This window comes from Propithecus coquereli, unplaced genomic scaffold (genome assembly GCF_000956105.1).
Source record: "Propithecus coquereli isolate 6110/MARCELLA unplaced genomic scaffold, Pcoq_1.0 Scaffold3, whole genome shotgun sequence".
In the NCBI taxonomy this organism is placed as follows: Eukaryota; Metazoa; Chordata; class Mammalia; order Primates; family Indriidae; genus Propithecus; species Propithecus coquereli.
Window position 1 is genome coordinate 12,948,179 of NW_012148618.1, and position 16,886 is coordinate 12,965,064.

The 16,886-nt window shown below is 58.2% G+C and overlaps 2 protein-coding genes across 2 annotated transcripts; both read left to right on the forward strand.

The window, feature by feature from the left end:
- The first annotated feature begins 235 nt into the window (after positions 1 to 235).
- On the forward strand, positions 236 to 6,324 carry JMJD7 (jumonji domain containing 7). The gene is made up of 8 exons (XM_012649419.1): positions 236 to 310; positions 3,507 to 3,660; positions 3,737 to 3,990; positions 4,347 to 4,403; positions 4,887 to 4,982; positions 5,224 to 5,300; positions 5,531 to 5,690; positions 5,807 to 6,324. Exons 1-8 carry the CDS (start codon positions 247 to 249, stop codon positions 5,893 to 5,895), a joined length of 951 nt encoding a protein of 316 aa, XP_012504873.1. The 5' UTR covers positions 236 to 246; the 3' UTR covers positions 5,896 to 6,324.
- Positions 6,325 to 8,070: 1,746 nt separating this feature from the next.
- Positions 8,071 to 16,184, forward strand: PLA2G4B (phospholipase A2, group IVB (cytosolic)). The gene is made up of 19 exons (XM_012649126.1): positions 8,071 to 8,668; positions 8,949 to 9,085; positions 9,212 to 9,343; positions 9,441 to 9,481; positions 9,607 to 9,649; positions 9,948 to 10,002; positions 10,334 to 10,464; positions 10,725 to 10,808; positions 11,109 to 11,146; positions 11,973 to 12,108; positions 12,816 to 12,952; positions 13,209 to 13,431; positions 13,553 to 13,670; positions 13,948 to 14,085; positions 14,257 to 14,361; positions 14,555 to 14,734; positions 15,065 to 15,304; positions 15,588 to 15,845; positions 15,973 to 16,184. The coding sequence occupies exons 1-19, from the start codon at positions 8,419 to 8,421 to the stop codon at positions 16,182 to 16,184; spliced, it is 2,658 nt and encodes an 885-aa protein (XP_012504580.1). The 5' UTR covers positions 8,071 to 8,418.
- The last annotated feature ends 702 nt before the right edge of the window (positions 16,185 to 16,886 follow it).

Consider the following 16,886-nt stretch of genomic DNA (forward strand, 5'->3'; position numbering starts at 1 on the left):
CTTCCCTCCTCCCCGGCTGCACGGGGCGGGGACTGTTTTTAACATGTCGGTTTGTACTGATGTATGAACTTGTCAATAAACACAATCATTTGTTAACTCTGGGATGGCGGCGAGCGGGACAGGCGAAGGCGGGCGCTGGTTCTCGCTCGGCTGCTGAGACAGCAAAGCTGAGCGCGCATGGGGAGGACGGGGCCGGGGTTCCGGGGAGGGCCTGGGGGCGGGGCGAGGCCCGGCAGTGTCCGCGTCATGGCGGAGGCGGCTTTGGACGCCGTGCGGAGGGAGTTACGAGAATTCCCGGCCGCGGCAAGGGGTGAGTTTGTTTGCTCGGAGGCCGCGGCGTCCCCGGGACGCGGGAGGGGCCCTGGGGTGCCTCTGACACCGGGTGCGCGGAGCTTCGTGCGTAGGACTGGTTGATGGCCCCACTCTTATCGCTCTTCTGTCGCAGCCCCCTCCCCCAGCCCGGTGGGTCGGTCCTCTACTGCCCTCCGGTGTTCACGCATCCACGTGGCTTCCTGGGGTGACTCTGCCACTTCATTCCCAAGGCCCAGTGCATTCTTGACTGGTCCCCACAGTCTGAGCAGTTGGCTGTTGCCCTTCCCTGATTGAAGTCTTATTAACACTAAGTACACACAGGTGGTGGTCGGATTCCCGCCCGCGCCCTCCCCGCTTTGTAAGATTGTAGGCTGCCCAGGCGATCCCTGAATTTTTCCTGCTTGGTTTTTATTCTTTCTTCCCCTCTTTCCTCCCTTCAGCCTTCCTTCGTTTTTTTTTTTCTTTTATGTTTTGAAACGATTTCTTACGACTGAACAAAACAGGCACATGTGTATGTAATGGGTATCTTATGGCCAGGCACGATGGCTAATGCCTATAATCCTGGCATTTTGGGAGGCTAAGGCAGGAGGATCGCTTGAGGCCAGGAGTTGGAGACCAGCCTGGGCAACATAGCGAAACCCCCGTCTCTACAAAAAAACAACAAAATTAACTAATCCATCATGGTGGCAGGCACCTGTAGTCTCAGCTACTCCGGAGGCTGAGGCAGGAGGATCGCTTGAGCCTGCGAGTTAGATGTTGCAGTGAGCTATGATCTTGGCACTGCAGTCTAGCCCTGGCAACAGAGTAAGACCCTGTCAAAAAAAAAAGTTAATAATATACAATGGGTATGTAATATAAACAGGCTTTTCTCCCATCTCCAATGTTCATCCTTCCAGAAAGATTCTGTTTATATCCATGCACACATATGACTCTACATGCCCTCCCCACTTTTTATACAGATGGTAGCCTGCTAAACACATTTCTGCACTGTGTATCTTGGAGATCATTCCACACCCCTATACTTCGGTCTTTTTCATACTTGTGTACTAGTGCTATAATTTACTTAGTCTGTTAGTGCTAGGCATTTAGATCATTTTCAACCTGTTATTTTCAATAATGCTGCATCCAGTACTTTGAGTATCCATTTAACAAATATTTATTAAGCCCCTCTATGTGCCAGGCTCCGTTCAGTGTGTTTGGGATACATCACTGAACAAAACAAATTGCTGCTTTCACAGGGCTTACATTCTAAGCGAGGAGGCGGACAATTACCCTAGGCTCACTCAAGAAGTAAATTGTATCGTAGAAGAAATAGAAGATAAGTGCAGGGCCCGAAAAGCCGTAGATGGGAGTGTCTCCTGTGTTCAGGGAACAGTGAAGAAGGCAGTGTGTAGGTGTAGTGTGTGCATATGTGTGAATATTTTTATTGGTTAAATTCTCAGCAGAATTGTTGGGTCAAAGGAATTGTTTGGATCCTTTTTGAAATTTTCTCATTTTGAAGCCCCAGGAGAGAAAAGAAGCCATTCTCTAAAGGAAAGGATGAGCAGGTAAAATGGAAATACGTAATTGCAGAAAATCCAAAGGGTAAAAAAAAGTTTCCGTGTATTTTAAGACTCTTAGTGAGCACAACAGGGAGATGTACTAAGTCCCAGATCACCTTCTTCACAGATGACTGCTTTTTAAATTTTATTTAAAATACATTTTTTAGAGATGGGGTCTCAATATGTTTTTGGTCTTGAACTACTGGGCTCAAGTGATCCCCCTGCCTCAGCCTTCAGAGTAGCTGGGACTATGGGAACGAGCCACTGAACCCAGCCCAGGTGACTGCTTTGGTGGGCAGGCATGATTGGGAAGGCCTTTGCCGCTTTCTTCCCTCCTTGCTCCCATATCTACTTGGCAGGTTCTATATTGCCTCTAGCCATGGATGCAAGTACGTGTGTCAGCTCTTTCCAGTTTTCCTGGGGCCACCAGGGTTTTCCCACTTAGTTCCAATTTCTTATGTAAAGACATTCACTTTCCAACTGATTGCAAGGCAAAGATGACTGGCAGCGCGGCCAGCCATGAGCGATGGAGCATGACCTCAGAGGTCAAAATGAGTGCCAGAGCCATTTGGAGCAGGATGCGGCAACCACCAACCTGGGCCAAGGCCTTCCAGCCAGACCTCAAGCATGAAAGTAACAACGCAAAGCCCTGGGCACTTTATAAAAGCCAGCAGAAAGACATTCCAGTCTGAGTGAGCTACAGGAGCAAAGTATGGTACCTCCTGAATAGAGGGTATATGGCAGGGGCAGGCACAAGACAGGAGGAAATCAGACTGGAAAGGTAGGTTGGTCCTGATCACGCATGCCAAGGCAGGCTGTGCTCTGTAAGGAGTAGTGGTAAGCCATCAAAGGGTTCGTTACTAGGGGTGTGACAAGATGAGACTGTATTTTCAGAAGAGGACTGGGGCCAGGATGATAGATGCTTTGAGAGGGAGTGGAATTAAGCCAGTGGATGGTGCAGCAGCCATCCAGCCAGGATGCTGGAGATTTTCATTCAACCATTAAGCAAATATTTCCTGAGCACCTGTGTGCTAGGTACATTCTAGGTCCTGGGGATGCATCTTACTTTTCCTCCAGTGGTGTGATCTGGCAGTTTGTCTCCCAGGTGGGTTATAAGCTTCTCGAGATGATGATTGGATCATCTGTTGATACCTCCACATTGCCCAAGCCAAGTGCTGAGGACATTCTAGGTGCTCAGTAAATATCACTGTGGGAGGGGACTTTCCAGAGGCACGCCACACCCAGACTAGCCCGAGGCCTTGGCCCTACTCATTCTGGAGCTCCCAGCACAACCCCAGTGGCCACCTTTCCTGATGGATGCTAGGAAGTTGGCCCCTCCGGGGTGGGAAAGCTGAAGTTCCACTCCGTAGGGCCCAGACATGGCCCCACAGAAGATTCGGGTTATGGGCTGAGTCACAGCCCCTGGCCCTGTGGACTCTGATGGCCCATCCTGGTGTGTTTGTGTGTGTTTTCTGCTTCTGCCTTAAATTTACCTCTGCATTCTTCTATTCCTGGTTGTTCAGGGTCCCTTGGTCACCAATGGGCGTTGCCCAGTGACACAGCATGGCCTTCCCTGGGAGGGCATCTCTTCTGCAGGCAGTGGGGCATGGACTGGGTGCTGCTGGCTTCAGTCCCTACCCTTCTTTCTCTCAGAGCTCAGTGTGCCTCTTGCTGTGCCCTACCTGGACGAGCCCCCCACTCCACTCCGCTTCTACCGGGACTGGGTCTGTCCCAACAGGCCCTGCATCATCCGCAATGCCCTGAATCACTGGCCGGCCCTCCAGAAGTGGTCCCTCCCCTACCTCAGGTGGGAGCTGCCCTGGGGTGGAGCATGGGCAGTGATTATTGACATCTGGGTATGAGCCAAGTTTTCATTCCTCCAGAGCCACAGTGGGCTCCACAGAGGTGAGTGTGGCTGTGACCCCAGATGGTTACGCAGATGCCGTGCGAGGGGACCGCTTCGTGATGCCTGCTGAGCGCCGCCTGCCCCTGAGCTGTGTGCTGGACGTGCTAGAGGGCCAGGCCCAGCACCCGGGAGTGCTCTATGTGCAGAAGCAGTGCTCCAACCTGCCCTCTGAGCTACCCCAGCTGCTGCCTGACCTAGAGCCCCATGTGTCCTGGGCCTCTGAGGCACTGGGTGAGTGGAGGCAGGTGGGCCCAGGCCCGGGGTGGGCAGGGAACAGGTGGGAAGGAAGAGGCCAACCTGCCAGCTCATTCTCTCTCTTTGGTGATGACTTGGCCTGGCCAGGTCAGGTGCTGCCCACTAAATGCTCAAGCTCCAGGCCTTGACTTAATAACAGATGAACTACTGAAGATTGCTACCTTTCCTTCTGCCCCAGGGAGGGAGGGCTCCTTCTCCAAGCTTTCCCAACCTCTGCTACTTCTCCCTGATTCTCTTCCTTGGGACTCCTTTGCCCTCGGCCAGGTTTCGGGTCTAGCATCACTGTATGGTGGCTATCCCAGCCTGGCCTCCTAATGCCCTCTGCCCCACAGGAAAGATGCCTGATGCTGTGAACTTCTGGCTGGGAGAGGCAGCTGCAGTGACATCTTGTACGTGTCAGGGGAATGCAAAAGTGGGGAAGGAGCAGGTCGGGGCAGAGGGAGGGAAGGTGAGGCCAGGAGTAGAAGGTTGGGCCTGGATGGAAGTTGGGCTGACCATTCTCTACAGTTTCATTTGGGCCTCTGGGACTCAAGCACCCCTGACAGCTGAAGTGGGGGAGGTACCCATGGCATTGGGGGTGGGGTGCCTTGTTTCTTCTAGATCCTAAGGCTGTGTAAAGGCAAGCTAGGTTGGGGGTGAATTTAGGAGAAGCCTGTTGGCTCCATCTCCTCTCTTAGCAGAGGCGAGCTTGGGGCCTGGTGGACAGAGTTTTGAAATACACACTGGAGTCCCTGGCATCTCTTCGAGCCTGCTGACTCTGTGTGCTCTTTTTCACCATAGGTGGTCTTGGGGGGTGGGGCTGTGAGCGTGATGCTTTCCCCCCAATGCTTCCCCCTTCATACTCTGCCCTCGGGCCTTCTTTCTGTTGGCAGTGCACAAGGACCACTATGAGAACCTCTACTGTGTGATCTCAGGAGAGAAACACTTCTTGTTACATCCGCCTAGCGACCGGCCCTTCATCCCCTATGGTAGGGGGTGTGGCCTGCAGGGACTGAGGAACAGGTGGCCCAAGGTGGAGGGAGGGCAGCGAGGGCCCTGGGAAGGCAGGTGTCCTGGTCTCAGGTATGGCCACAGCGTCTCCACTGCACCAGGGTCCCTGACCCTGTTGTCTTTGTGCCCAGGGAGCATGAAGACTGGCTGGGGGAGGGGAGGGTCTGGCAAACTCCAGGCCATTTGAGATTTCCCACACTCTTCTCCCTTGGGCTTCAGAGCTGTACACACCGGCAACCTACCAGCTAACTGAAGAGGGCACCTTTAAGATGGTGGATGAAGAGGCCATGGAGAAGGTGTCTGTTCTGTTCTTGGGCTCTAGGGAGGAGAAAGGGTGAGAGCCTGGGCTCTGAGGAGCAGGCACAAAGGATCTGGGGAGGTGGCACCGTGCTCTGAAAAGTCCATAAGTCTGGGGCCTTTCAGTGCCGAACAGAGCAAGGCCTGTGGTATTTACCTTTGGAAGGCACAGAGCCTGAAGTTCTGGGGGGTCTTGGGGCCTGCTCCCTGGCATCTGATGTGTCCCCAGGTGCCCTGGATCCCACTGGACCCCTTGGCTCCAGACCTGGCCCGGTACCCCAGTTATAGTCAGGCCCAGGCCCTTCGCTGCACGGTGCAGGCTGGCGAGATGCTCTACCTGCCAGCCCTGTGGTTCCACCATGTCCAGCAGTCCCATGGCTGCATTGCGGGTGAGGAGCTGCCCAGGCCACCCTGCCAAGGCCCAGCAGGGCATCTGGGGAGGAGGTTCGGGAGACTCTGGGTCAGAAGAGGGACCTTTGTGCTCAGGTCCCCATTCTCTCCACAGTGAATTTCTGGTACGACATGGAGTATGACCTCAAGTACAGCTACTTCCAGCTGCTTGACTCCCTTGCTAAGGCTTCAGGTCTCAACTGAGGGATCCCTGGTGAACACTGCCAGGCACGACTCGGGGGAGGTTGAGCCCTCCCTGGCCGGGCCGATGTTGGAGACAGCCTGTAGCTTGAGCGCATGCTGGCTGCTGGCCCAGGGTGCGACTCAGGTTGGGATCAGCTTTGGAAGATCTCAGGATGAGGTCAGGAGGACTCAGAGGTGCCAAGCAGGTCTGGGTGAGGGCTCCCTGGAAGTTGCCACAGAGGTGAAGAGTGGGGATCAGGAACAGCAGCGCCTCTCACCAGTGCTGTGACTTTGGGCGAGTCACTGCCTCTCAGGGCGTTGGTGTCTGTCTGTAAAATGGAAGTAATCATGGTTCCACCTCACAAGGCTGTCGTGGGGTTGGAGGTGCTACCTGTGAGGGCAGCACTGGCAGGCACAGAAGAAGTGTTCAATAAAAGGTAACTGTGAGTCATACGTTCTGATTCTCTCGCAGTTGCCTTCTTGGTCTGTTGAGAGGCTGAAGGTTTGTTCAGGTTAAAATTTCAGGGCAACCCTGATTAGGGGTGAGGGCTGGATCCAGGCCTGGACCTGAGGAGCTGTCTGCTGCCCAAATCCCTCTGTTCAGTAGTCTTGTAACTTTGTGACCCCGACCTTTTTGGTTCAGGGCTGCTAAAGCTGTTCCTAGCTTTGCCCCGGCCTGGTTTACTGTCCTACCCTAGTTCCAGGGCAGCTGTTGGGATCTGGTGCCCTAGGGGCAACCCCTCTTTCTCTCTCCCACATCAGGCACAGGCAGGCAGGGACAGAAACCCCTGCCCCTCCTGGAGCTGTCCCTCTGAGGAAGGAGTCGGCCTCCGCACTCTGACCTCCCCAACAAGCTAAGCCCTGGGACGGAAGAGCCCCCGACCCTGAGTGCCAACCCACAGGCCTCATCCCCAGCCACCCAGCTCCAAGAGTGGTGGTGGCCCAGCACATGGCTTTGAAGGGTTTTATTTGATGGCCACTCCCTTGCCAGGTTGTCATGGGGCCTGTGTGCTCTTCTCAGACTGGCCGAGTGCTTCAGTCAGGACTGGGCATTCCTGTCGTACTGGCACCCGGGCTTGCGAAAGGCCTACGGGGCACTCGGCTCTTCTTTGCTGCTGCTCGGGGGCCCACACCCCGCCTTCCTTCTGCTCAGCCCCCAGCAACAAGCTCTCCTGGGAGCCCCCCTCCTCTGAATCAGGGCTGGCGACACAGGGCTGGGTAGGGGAGGCTGGAGAGTGCGGATCTTCCAGGGACCTGGGGTGGGGTGTCAAGGCCCCACCACAATGGTGTCTGTGGCTCTAGTGTAGGTTTGAGGTACCTCGTTTCCTGGACAAGTGGCTGGTCCAGTAGTGGGTGTGGGGCTTGGGTGGAGCAGAGGAGGTGGATGGGAGGGACCCGGGAGGAGCTCTGGGTCAGCTGTGACACCGCTCGCTGGCTCTGGGTTAAAACTCTGACAGTCCTTGGTCCTGCGCCATCATTCCTGCTCCTGAGGACTCAGCCTCATGGCTCTGGTAAGGCCCAGCAGGGCACTGGGCACCACCGTGACCCCTGGCCCCCCCGCCCGGGGCCTGGTTAATGCTGTTTCTTAGAGGAGCTATGGTCGGCTGCTGGTGTAGAGGGGGTATTTGGCGACCGCAAGACCAGGACAGTGAGCAGAAGCCAGGGGAGAGGAGGGTCCTGGGATGAGGGTCCTGAGTTCTTTCTGCCTTGAGAATGGGCTCCGGGCAGAGCTCCCTGGCACTGTGGACTTGGGCCCTGGGGATTCAGAGGCTCTCAGCTGCCATGCTGTGGCCCCAGAAGGAAGTGGCTGCTCTGGTGCTCCTGACTCAGCCATGTGGGGGCCCCAGGGCTGACACAGCTGGAGGAGCTTTCCCCGCTCTCCCTCTGACCCAGGTTGCTCCCTGGACTTGGGCTGACGGAGCCCTTCTGGAGGCAGGGCTGAGGGCCAAAAGGAAGGACCAGCTGGCACAGGCTTCTCTGGCTTGGCACGCCTGCCAGCCTGCGTTCCCAGAACCAGGGGTGTGGGTTTGAAGGGAGCTAGCTGGAGGCCTCTTGACCTATGGGCAGGCTGAGCTAGTAGCTGCTGTCCCTGCCTGGCAGAGCCCATTGCCAGCATGGTCCTCTGCCCAGGGCTGGAAGGATGGGGAGCCGCTCAGCCAGGGCCCGAGGCCCTGACATGCCACTTCCCTTCCCTCAACAGTGTATGTCCCCTGCCACCCAAGACCGGCCTCAGCTGCTTAGCAAGGGTGTGGCCTGGGGATGTGGGGCGGAAAGACAAGAGGATGCTACACCTAGGAAACAGGCAGGCAGATGTGAGGCGTAAATCTGGAGCTAGCCTGACGGGCTTCCAATCCCAATTCTGGACCTCAGGCGGGTGGTTACATAACCTTTCCTGTGCCTCAGTTTCCTTGTGGAGTTGGTCATCACAGTGATCGTAAATAGTGCCCACGCATAGAGTTGTGCGATAAATGAGTTAACACACGCAAAGCCTTGGCCCAGAGCTGGGCACAGAGCGTTACGTAAGTGCCGGCAGGTGCCCTGGAGATGCCAGGTCTCCTGTCAACTCAGGAGTCTGATGGGGTGGAGGACAGGCCTGGGCTGAGTGGGCTGGATTCTTTTGGTACAGGATTAGGCTTTGAGGGATTGCCCCGGCATCCCCTGCGGCCCCTGTCACCTCTGGCCCCATCAGCCTGCAGCAGGTCCGCCCCTCTCCCTCTGCAGGCAAAGGTGCCTGGGACCCGCCTGCTCACGGTTCGCGTGCTGCAGGCGCATGGCCTGCCCTCCAAGGACCTCGGTGAGCTGCCTGCTTCCTGGCCCCTTGCCGGGCTGGGGGAGGAGGAGGGTACTGCTGCTGGACTCAGCGGAGTGAAGCCAGTGGGTGTGGCCTGGAAGAGGGTGCTGAGCAGGGGGGTTCTGGGTGGAAAGTGGCAGCCGGGGCTCTGCTTCCGCCCCCGCTGCCTCCCCACCCGGCCCACACCCCACGGCTCTCAAGGTGGTGGAAGGAAGTGGACTGTGGGTGGCTGGCTGGGAAGGGCTCTTGGCCATCACTGGCCACTTGTTCTTCCTTCCCGTAGTGACCCCCTCTGACTGCTATGTAACTCTGTGGCTGCCCACGGCCTCCAGCAACAGGCTCCAGACACGCACGGTCAAGAACAGCAGAAGCCCCGTCTGGAACCAGAGCTTTCACTTCCGAATCCACAGCCAGCTCAAGGTGGGCCAGGCATCAGCCCGGCCTGCTCACCGTCCCCGTCCGCCTGCCGTCCTCTCCTGGGCCCTCAATTCCTGCCCTGCTCACCTCCCCTTTCTCGAATGTTCTCTTTCCCTGTTCCTTTTCTAGAACATCCTGGAACTGAAAGTCTTTGACCAGGACCTGTTGACCAAAGACGACCCCGTTTTGTCAGTGCTGTTTGACGTGGGGATGCTGCGGGTTGGGGAGTTACGGCGTGAGAGCTTCTCACTGAGCCCTCAGGCAAGGCCCTCGGCAGTCCAGCTGGTGTCAGGGTTGGAGTCACACATGTGCACACACCCTCCTCCTTGCCCTTTCTAACTTGCTTCTCTCTCCCCAGGGTGAGGAGCGGCTAGAAGTGGAATTTCGGCTGCAGAGTCTGTGAGTTAGGGGCCGCGGGGCGGTTCTGGGTAGGAGCGCCTCCTCCTGGGAAAGACAGCGCCAGCACACCCCGATCTGGTGCCTTCCCGGGGCGGGCGAGAACCTAAGAAGCCGTGTCCTTCTAGGACGGACCGAGCTGAGCAGCTCGCCAGCAATGGCATCCTGGTGGTGAGTGTGGGACAGCCCTGGGTGTGGGCTGGGGTCCCCGGGAACTCCTCCCTCATGCCATCTGCTCGCTCTTCTCGCTGGGCCTGAAGCTCTGGCCCACCATGACCTGGGTCAGGGATAGAGCTGAGTTTGGGGGACCCTGGGGTTTCAGTTCGTCAAGGGAATACAGTGCCAAGCAAATGCTTGGTGACTCGGGGCCATGGTCATAAAGGCTGACGAGCAGGAACCAGGTGCTGGGAGGGTGGGGTCCCTGAACAGGGAAGGAGTCAGTGTTTGAGGGGCTTTCTTAACGACTCAGGCCCGGGAACTCTCCTGCTTGCACGTTCAACTGGAGGAGACAGGGGACCGGAAGGGTGAGTCCCTGACCCTCTGGGACAGCCCCAGCCCTCTGTCCATCGTCCCCCTTTCTGAGGGGCCCTGGCAGGGACCTTGCACTGGCTACCTTCAGCTTCCAAAGGCAGGCGTAGCGGTTGGGCACATCCACGCGGGGGCTCCCCTGGACCTGAGCTTTTCCCCTTCGTCGTCCTCCAAGGGGCTGTGAGGAGCTCTGTGTCCCAGCCTCGGCCTGGACCAGACCTCCATTTGAGGGGGACAGGGAGGCCCTCCAGGCCCCTGGGGCAAGACGAGAGAATCCACAGGCAGAGATCCCATACCCAGCCTCTCTGCTCTGGTTCCTGTTTGCAGGGTCAGAGCGCAGAGTTGAGCTCATGGTTCCCGGGTCCTTTGAGGGTGCACAGGAGGCTTCTGTGGGCACCAGCACCTTCTGCTTCCATTGCCCAGCCTTCTGGGAGCAAGAACTGGGTATTCATCTGCAGGTAGAATGTCTCCATCTCCCTCCCTCCAGGCAGGACCCCTAGGACCTCCCCCCTCCTCCCCTCAGCGCCTCCTCCCAGCCTGATTATGCTCACCCCGAGCCCCACATCCCTCACCACTCCCTGCATTTGGGCTCCCTGGGCAGCACGGGGCCTCCTGTCCCCTCCCTCCTGCTCCTCTGCTGCGGCCAGCGGGAGTTGGTGAGGCCCTTGCTAGGAGAGGAAGGGTGAAGAGTCTCAGGTCTTCCTCCTCCCCGCTGTAGGATGCCCCCAAGGAACAACTGAAGCTGCCACTGCAGGCCCTGCCCTCTGGCCAGGTGGTGCGGCTCCTCTTCCCCACATCCCAGGTATCGGTCCAGAGGGGAACTAGATGCCTGGCTGGGGCTGGGCCCAGGCCTTGAAGCAATCTGCCTGCTTCTGTAGCCGCTTCTCTCTGCGGGTCACACCCTGAGCAGGTGCGGGGCAGACTCTGGGGCGAGTATCCTCTGAGCATCCCACCTCTGGCTTCAGGCCTGGCCCCTGTGGAGACAGTTGGGGGCCTCTGGGAGCAAAGGGCCCTCATGGAGGTGTGCCTGGGGCCAGGGTGGGAGGAACAGAGCTGGGTGGAGGTGGCCAACCTTTGTGACTGGGGCCTTCATGGTTTTCAGGAGCCCCTGATGAGGGTGGAGCTGAAAAAAGAAGAAGGGTGAGAGCCTGCCAGGGCCGGGCAAGGCCACAGGAAGGCAGCGGTGGGGGGAAGCCGTGCAGGGGTGGCTGGAGATCCGGTATGTGGCCTAGAGGAGTGAGGGGGAGAGACAGGAAGCTCACAGGACAGTCGCTGCTCATCCTCTGAGAGATGCTGGGGGCTGGCTCCCAGGGCAGCGCGAAGTGCTGGGAGGGAGCCTTACTTAACATGTGAAGCCAGAGGGGGGTGTGCCCCACCCAGCGCCAGGCACGTGGGAAGCCCTCCATGAGTGGTTGGCTGGCAAACAGGTGGGGAGGTGAGGACAGTACCATGGTTTGAGGCAGAGAGGGCAAGGAGACCCAGAGGGGAGAGGGGAAATTGCGTGCCTTTGGGTGGAAGCTGTTGTGGAAGGTCACCTTAAATGACCTTCACTGGGGACTCACCACCCTGGCACCCCATGCCTAGGGAGAGTAGCTTCTCACCAAGCAGGGATGGGATCGTTGGTCCTTCTTTCCCACCCCCTCTGGTCATTTTTCAACTCAGTGAGGGAGTGAGGCTCAGACTTGGAGGTGGGATCCACAGTGTCGGGTCCTGCCCAGGAGCCGTCCGCACCTGGGACCCCGACATGCCCTGTCCTGCGGCGAGTCTGCTTTGCTGCATTCCCCAGTGTGTCCACACATGGGCGCCTTCTCCTATTCGCACTCTACAGGTGTCAAACTTCAGAGTGTCACGACATAGGAGTGGGGGTAATGGTTGGGCAGAGGGGAGGAGAGAGGGCAGTGGGCTTTGCAGGGGAGGCAGACGCTGGGGAGCTGAGAGCTGCCTCACAGTCTCTCCCTTCCCCCAGACCACAGGCGCTGGCCGTGCGGCTGGGCTGCGGGCCCTGCGCCGAGGAGCAGGCCTTCCTGAGCAGGAGGAAGCAGGTGGTGGCCGCGGCCCTGAAGCAGGCCCTGCAGCTGGACAGAGACCTGCATGAGGATGAGGTCTGGGGGCTGGTTGGGTGAGTCGTCTCCGGGCTTGCTTAGGCCTAGAGTCCAGGGCTGATGGCTGGAACTGGCTGCTCCGTAACCAGAGCCTGTCCCTGCCTGGTGTCCCTTTCACTCGATGTTAGCAGGGGTTTGCTACTGGCAGAGGGTTGCACAAGGCACCTGGAACTTACAGATGGGAACTTCCCCACTGGGCTCGCTTTCTTTCTCTTTGTTTCTTGGTCCTCAGCGTCGCCCAGGTTTTGAGACTGGGCCCAGCCTGACTGATGAGTGAGATAGGCCAGTGGTATGAGGACTGCCTGCTGGCCCGCGTGGTCCCAGGAGTTCAGGTCAGCCTGAGTCATCTCCTAGGGGAAAGACTTCTCCTCGCAAGAGAAGGGGAGATGGCTACTTGGGAGACCTTCGAGGTAGCCCTGGGGCTGGCAGAAAGTAATCATCAGACCCAGGGTGAGGAGATGAGGCCTGGCACTTGTCTGGGCCATTTTTCCTGGAGTTCTTAAAACTAGAGAAACCTGAGCCTTGGGAGGCTGCTTCTGACTAGATCCTCAGCAGGGCTAACTCATAACTGGTCCCAAGACCTCTGATCAGATCTTGACAGGCCTTAGCTAGAGCTCAAGGGCCATTTGACTTTCTGCCTCCTCTTCCTGTGCCTTGGCTTTCTCCTTTCCTAGGGCCTCTCTGAGCCTGGCTGTCCTCTCTTCCAGATCCCAGTGGTAGCTGTAATGGCCACTGGTGGTGGGATCCGGGCAATGACTTCCCTGTACGGGCAGCTGGCCGGCCTGAAGGAGCTGGGCCTCTTGGATTGCATCTCCTACGTCACAGGGGCCTCGGGCTCCACCTGGTGAGCTGGAGGCAGGTTGCGTGCTGGGGCCTGCAGGGGCTAGTTGGGTGGTGGTGGGGGGTGCCAGTGGTAAGGCTCTCCTGGGCCTCTGAGCAAACTGTAAGGGCTGGCAGAATGCATGTGCCAGGGAGAAATGTGCTCAAGGGGACCCTTGAAGGTCCCCACCAGGCTGTTGTCCTAGAAGAGAAAGTCTAAGGCATGTGAGGTCTGGATGGGGTCCTTAAGTGACAGCTCCCCTGGCTTTGACTTTTCCCAGGGCCTTGGCCAACCTCTACGAGGACCCAGAGTGGTCCCAGAAGGACCTGGCAGGGCCCACTGAGTTGCTGAAGACCCAGGTGACCAAGAGCAAGCTGGGGGTGCTGGCCCCAAGCCAGCTGCGGCGGTACCGGCAGGAGTTGGCCGAGCGTGCCCGCCTGGGCCACCCCACCTGCTTCACCAACCTGTGGGCCCTCATCAATGAGGCGCTGCTGCACGATGAGGTGTGGAGGGGTGCAGGCCAGGGCAAGGGCTGGAGATGGGGTATGGGACTGGGGAGCAGGGGTGGGAAGGCTCCAGGTACCAGGCAGCTGTGGGTTTAGGTTCCAGTCATCTCTTCCCTAGCCGCATGACTACAAACTCTCCGATCAGCGGGAGGCCCTGAGTCGTGGCCAGAACCCTCTGCCCATCTACTGTGCCCTCAACACCAAGGGGCAGAGCCTGACCACCTTCGAATTTGCGGGTGAGTGGCCCCAGAGCCAAAGCTGTGCTCTCATGGTTGGTGGGCAAGGAGTAACTGGGAGGTGCATTTTACACTCACCTCTCCTGGACCAGGTCCCATGCTTTCCAGAGACGCTCATTCTGCCAGGGTCCCTCAGGCCTTAGGTCCCATGCTCGAAGTCCCAGGACAAGGCCTGAGCCTTCTGGTCCCTAGGCTGCCCTGAAGCAAAGTGTCTGGTGGGTGTGTTGGTGCCCGAGGGCTCCAGGCCCCAAGGCCGAGGTGTGTGGCTTCCTCACAGAGTGGTGCGAGTTCTCCCCCTATGAGGTCGGCTTCCCCAAGTACGGGGCCTTCATCCCCTCTGAGCTCTTTGGCTCTGAGTTCTTCATGGGGCGGCTGATGAAGAGGCTCCCTGAGTCCCGCATCTGCTTTTTGGAAGGTGAGGAACATCTAGAAGGCGGGAGGAGCTGGGCAGGGCTGGGGAACGGGCATGGGTGAGAGGGTGGGCCTCGACCTTCCCAGCTCAATAATGTTCAGGACGGGCCATGGGAAAGGGTTGGGTTGTGACAGGAATGTGGGAAACTCTCTTCCCCGCATGTCACCCTTTCAGGTATCTGGAGCAACCTGTACGCAGCCAACCTTCAAGACAGCTTATACTGGGCCTCAGAGCCCAGCCAGTTCTGGGACCGCTGGGTCCAGAATCAGGCCAGCCTGGGTAGGTGCTTGGCCTTTCTTGTGAGGGTGCAAAGGGGCAGCCAGTTGGGGGTGTATTGCAGGGTTGATGAGGGTGGCTCTCAGGCCTCTGTGGGTCTCAGCTGTTCCCCCTTCAGGGTCACCACAGAGATTAAGTCCAGGGGTCCCCATTTCCTGAAAGATACCCCATTTCCCCAACATTCTTGTCTGTGCAGACAAGGAACAGGTCCCCCTTCTGAAGGTAGAAGAGCCACCCACAACAGCCGGCAGGATAGCTGACTTTTTCACTGACCTTCTGACGCGGCGCCCACTTGCCCAGGCCACCCACAATTTCCTGCGTGGCCTCCATTTCCACAAAGACTATTTCCAGCATCCTCACTTCTCCACCTGGAAAGGTATCTGCTTCTCTCCACATCTTCCTGTGGCCGCCTGGGCCTCGAGTCTCCAGTCCAGACGTCCTCACTGTCGGCTCCCATGCCCTCCCCTCGGCACTACACGCTTTGAGCTCAGTTCCCTGAACTGCTTGGAGCTGGAGCTCCTTTTGTCTCCTTGTGTTGGGGACACAGGGCCCACCTGCAGGGCTGCGGGTGGTCGGGGTGCTACTTCAGCAGGAGAGAGCAGGGGCCAGAGGGCAGCAAGAAATTGCCGTTAGCCTGGAGGAGTCTGAGGCCCTCGGTATCCATGACAATTGCTGCTCCTCCTCCTCCCTCCCCCAACCTTTCCAGCCACCAAACTGGATGGGCTCCCCAACCAGCTGACACCTGAGGAGCCCCACCTTTGCCTGCTGGATGTCGGCTACCTTGTCAACACCAGCTGCCCGCCCCTCCTGCAGCCCACTCGGGACGTGGACCTCATCCTATCGCTGGACTACAACCTCCATGGAGCCTTTCAGGTTGGAGAGGGGTTGGGCAGGACCTCCCGTTGGACAGGTAGGACCTGGGATGTTGAGACAGGCATGGGAGGTGGTGGGTGACCCTGGCCCAGCTTTAGGAGCTGTGACAGTGATACCATGTGAATGGAACGCTGGGGAACTTTTCTGCTCGGGAAGTTGGCGTGGTGGGAAGCTGGTGATGTTTTCCTAGGCATTTTGTATTTGGGTCCCCTCTGCTGTACCCACACCCTGTAAGGTCCTGGACTTCTGGGACCCGCCTGCTGTGAGTTTCTGTGTTGCTCCAGTGAGAGGTTCTTGCCTCCCAATTGCATAACTAGAGCCCTAAGTCCTGTGTCTTCGTGAATCTCCACATTCAGTCAGCCCAGGGTTGAGGATGCTAGGGGCCCATGGGCTTGTCCCTCTGATGCCACTTCTGCTCGCCCTGCAGCAGCTGCAGCTCCTGGGCCGGTTCTGCCAGGAGCAGGGGATCCCCTTCCCGCCCATCTCACCCAGCCCAGAAGAGCAGCAGCAGCCACGGGAGTGCCATGCCTTCTCCGACGCCGCCCGCCCCGAAGCCCCCGTGGTGCTGCACTTCCCCCTGGTCAACGACTCCTTCCGGGAACACTCGGCGCCTGGTGAGCCACCGTCCACCTCCTGGTGCCCTGGCCCCTCACTCCTCTGTCCTTTATGCCTCTCCATAGGTGACCCCAAGCCCCGCGCCCCCCACCTCTTCCCCCATGCCTTGTCCCCCTCTCTCCACAGGGGTCCGGCGGACACCTGAGGAGGCAGCAGCTGGGGACGTGAACCTGTCTTCATCCAACTCCCCCTACCACTACACGAAGGTGAGCTACAGCCCGGAGGATGTGGACAAGCTGCTGTGCTTGACGCATTACAACATCTGCAACAACCGTGAGCAGCTGCTGGAGGCCCTGCGCCAGGCTGTGCGGCGGAGGCAGCGGCGCAGGCGCGAGTGACGGCGTAGGGGAGGCGCCCTGGCCCCTGCCACCCTTGCCTCTTTCAGCTCATTCCCTGTCATCTCCAAGTGTTCCAGAGCTTCTGGGGGCTTAGGTGGCCCAGTCACAGCGCCACTGATGTGTGTGCCCAGATGTGGCGCTGAGGGTAGCAGTGGGAGTAAGGAGGCTGGAGCCCAGGGCAGTCCTGACCTCATTTATACAGGCACTCAGTGACCTGTGACTGTCTTGCCTTCTGTGCTACTTTGAATAGTGCACAGAGTGAAATAGAGCACTGTGTACATTACAGAGACTCGTCAACTGTGAGGCACTGAGATCGCCTGTCATTACTGCAGAGAAGGGGCGTGTCATTCCAGGCTCTCGGTTATACATTGCAAGGGCTTCCCCGCAACAGCAGGGCATCTGCTCATGGACACCCTTTCCCAGCAGGGAGAAGGCCAGGTTGGCTTGACGGGGGTCTCTGCTGCCGTAGCCCTGGCCTTGCCTACCTGTCCTGTTGCAACACCTGTCCTCTTCACCCAGGCAGGGACGTTGCGGTGAGGCCAAGGATTCAGTCAGACGGCCTCTGCCTGCCACCTGGGAGGGGTAGCCAGACTTGGCACCGGATGCTCCAAAGAAACACCAGTGGCAATGGTGTAACTTTAGCAGGCTGTGACTTTGGTGGGGCCTGGCTTGGCTTTGGGCAGAGCCTGGATCTGAGCATAC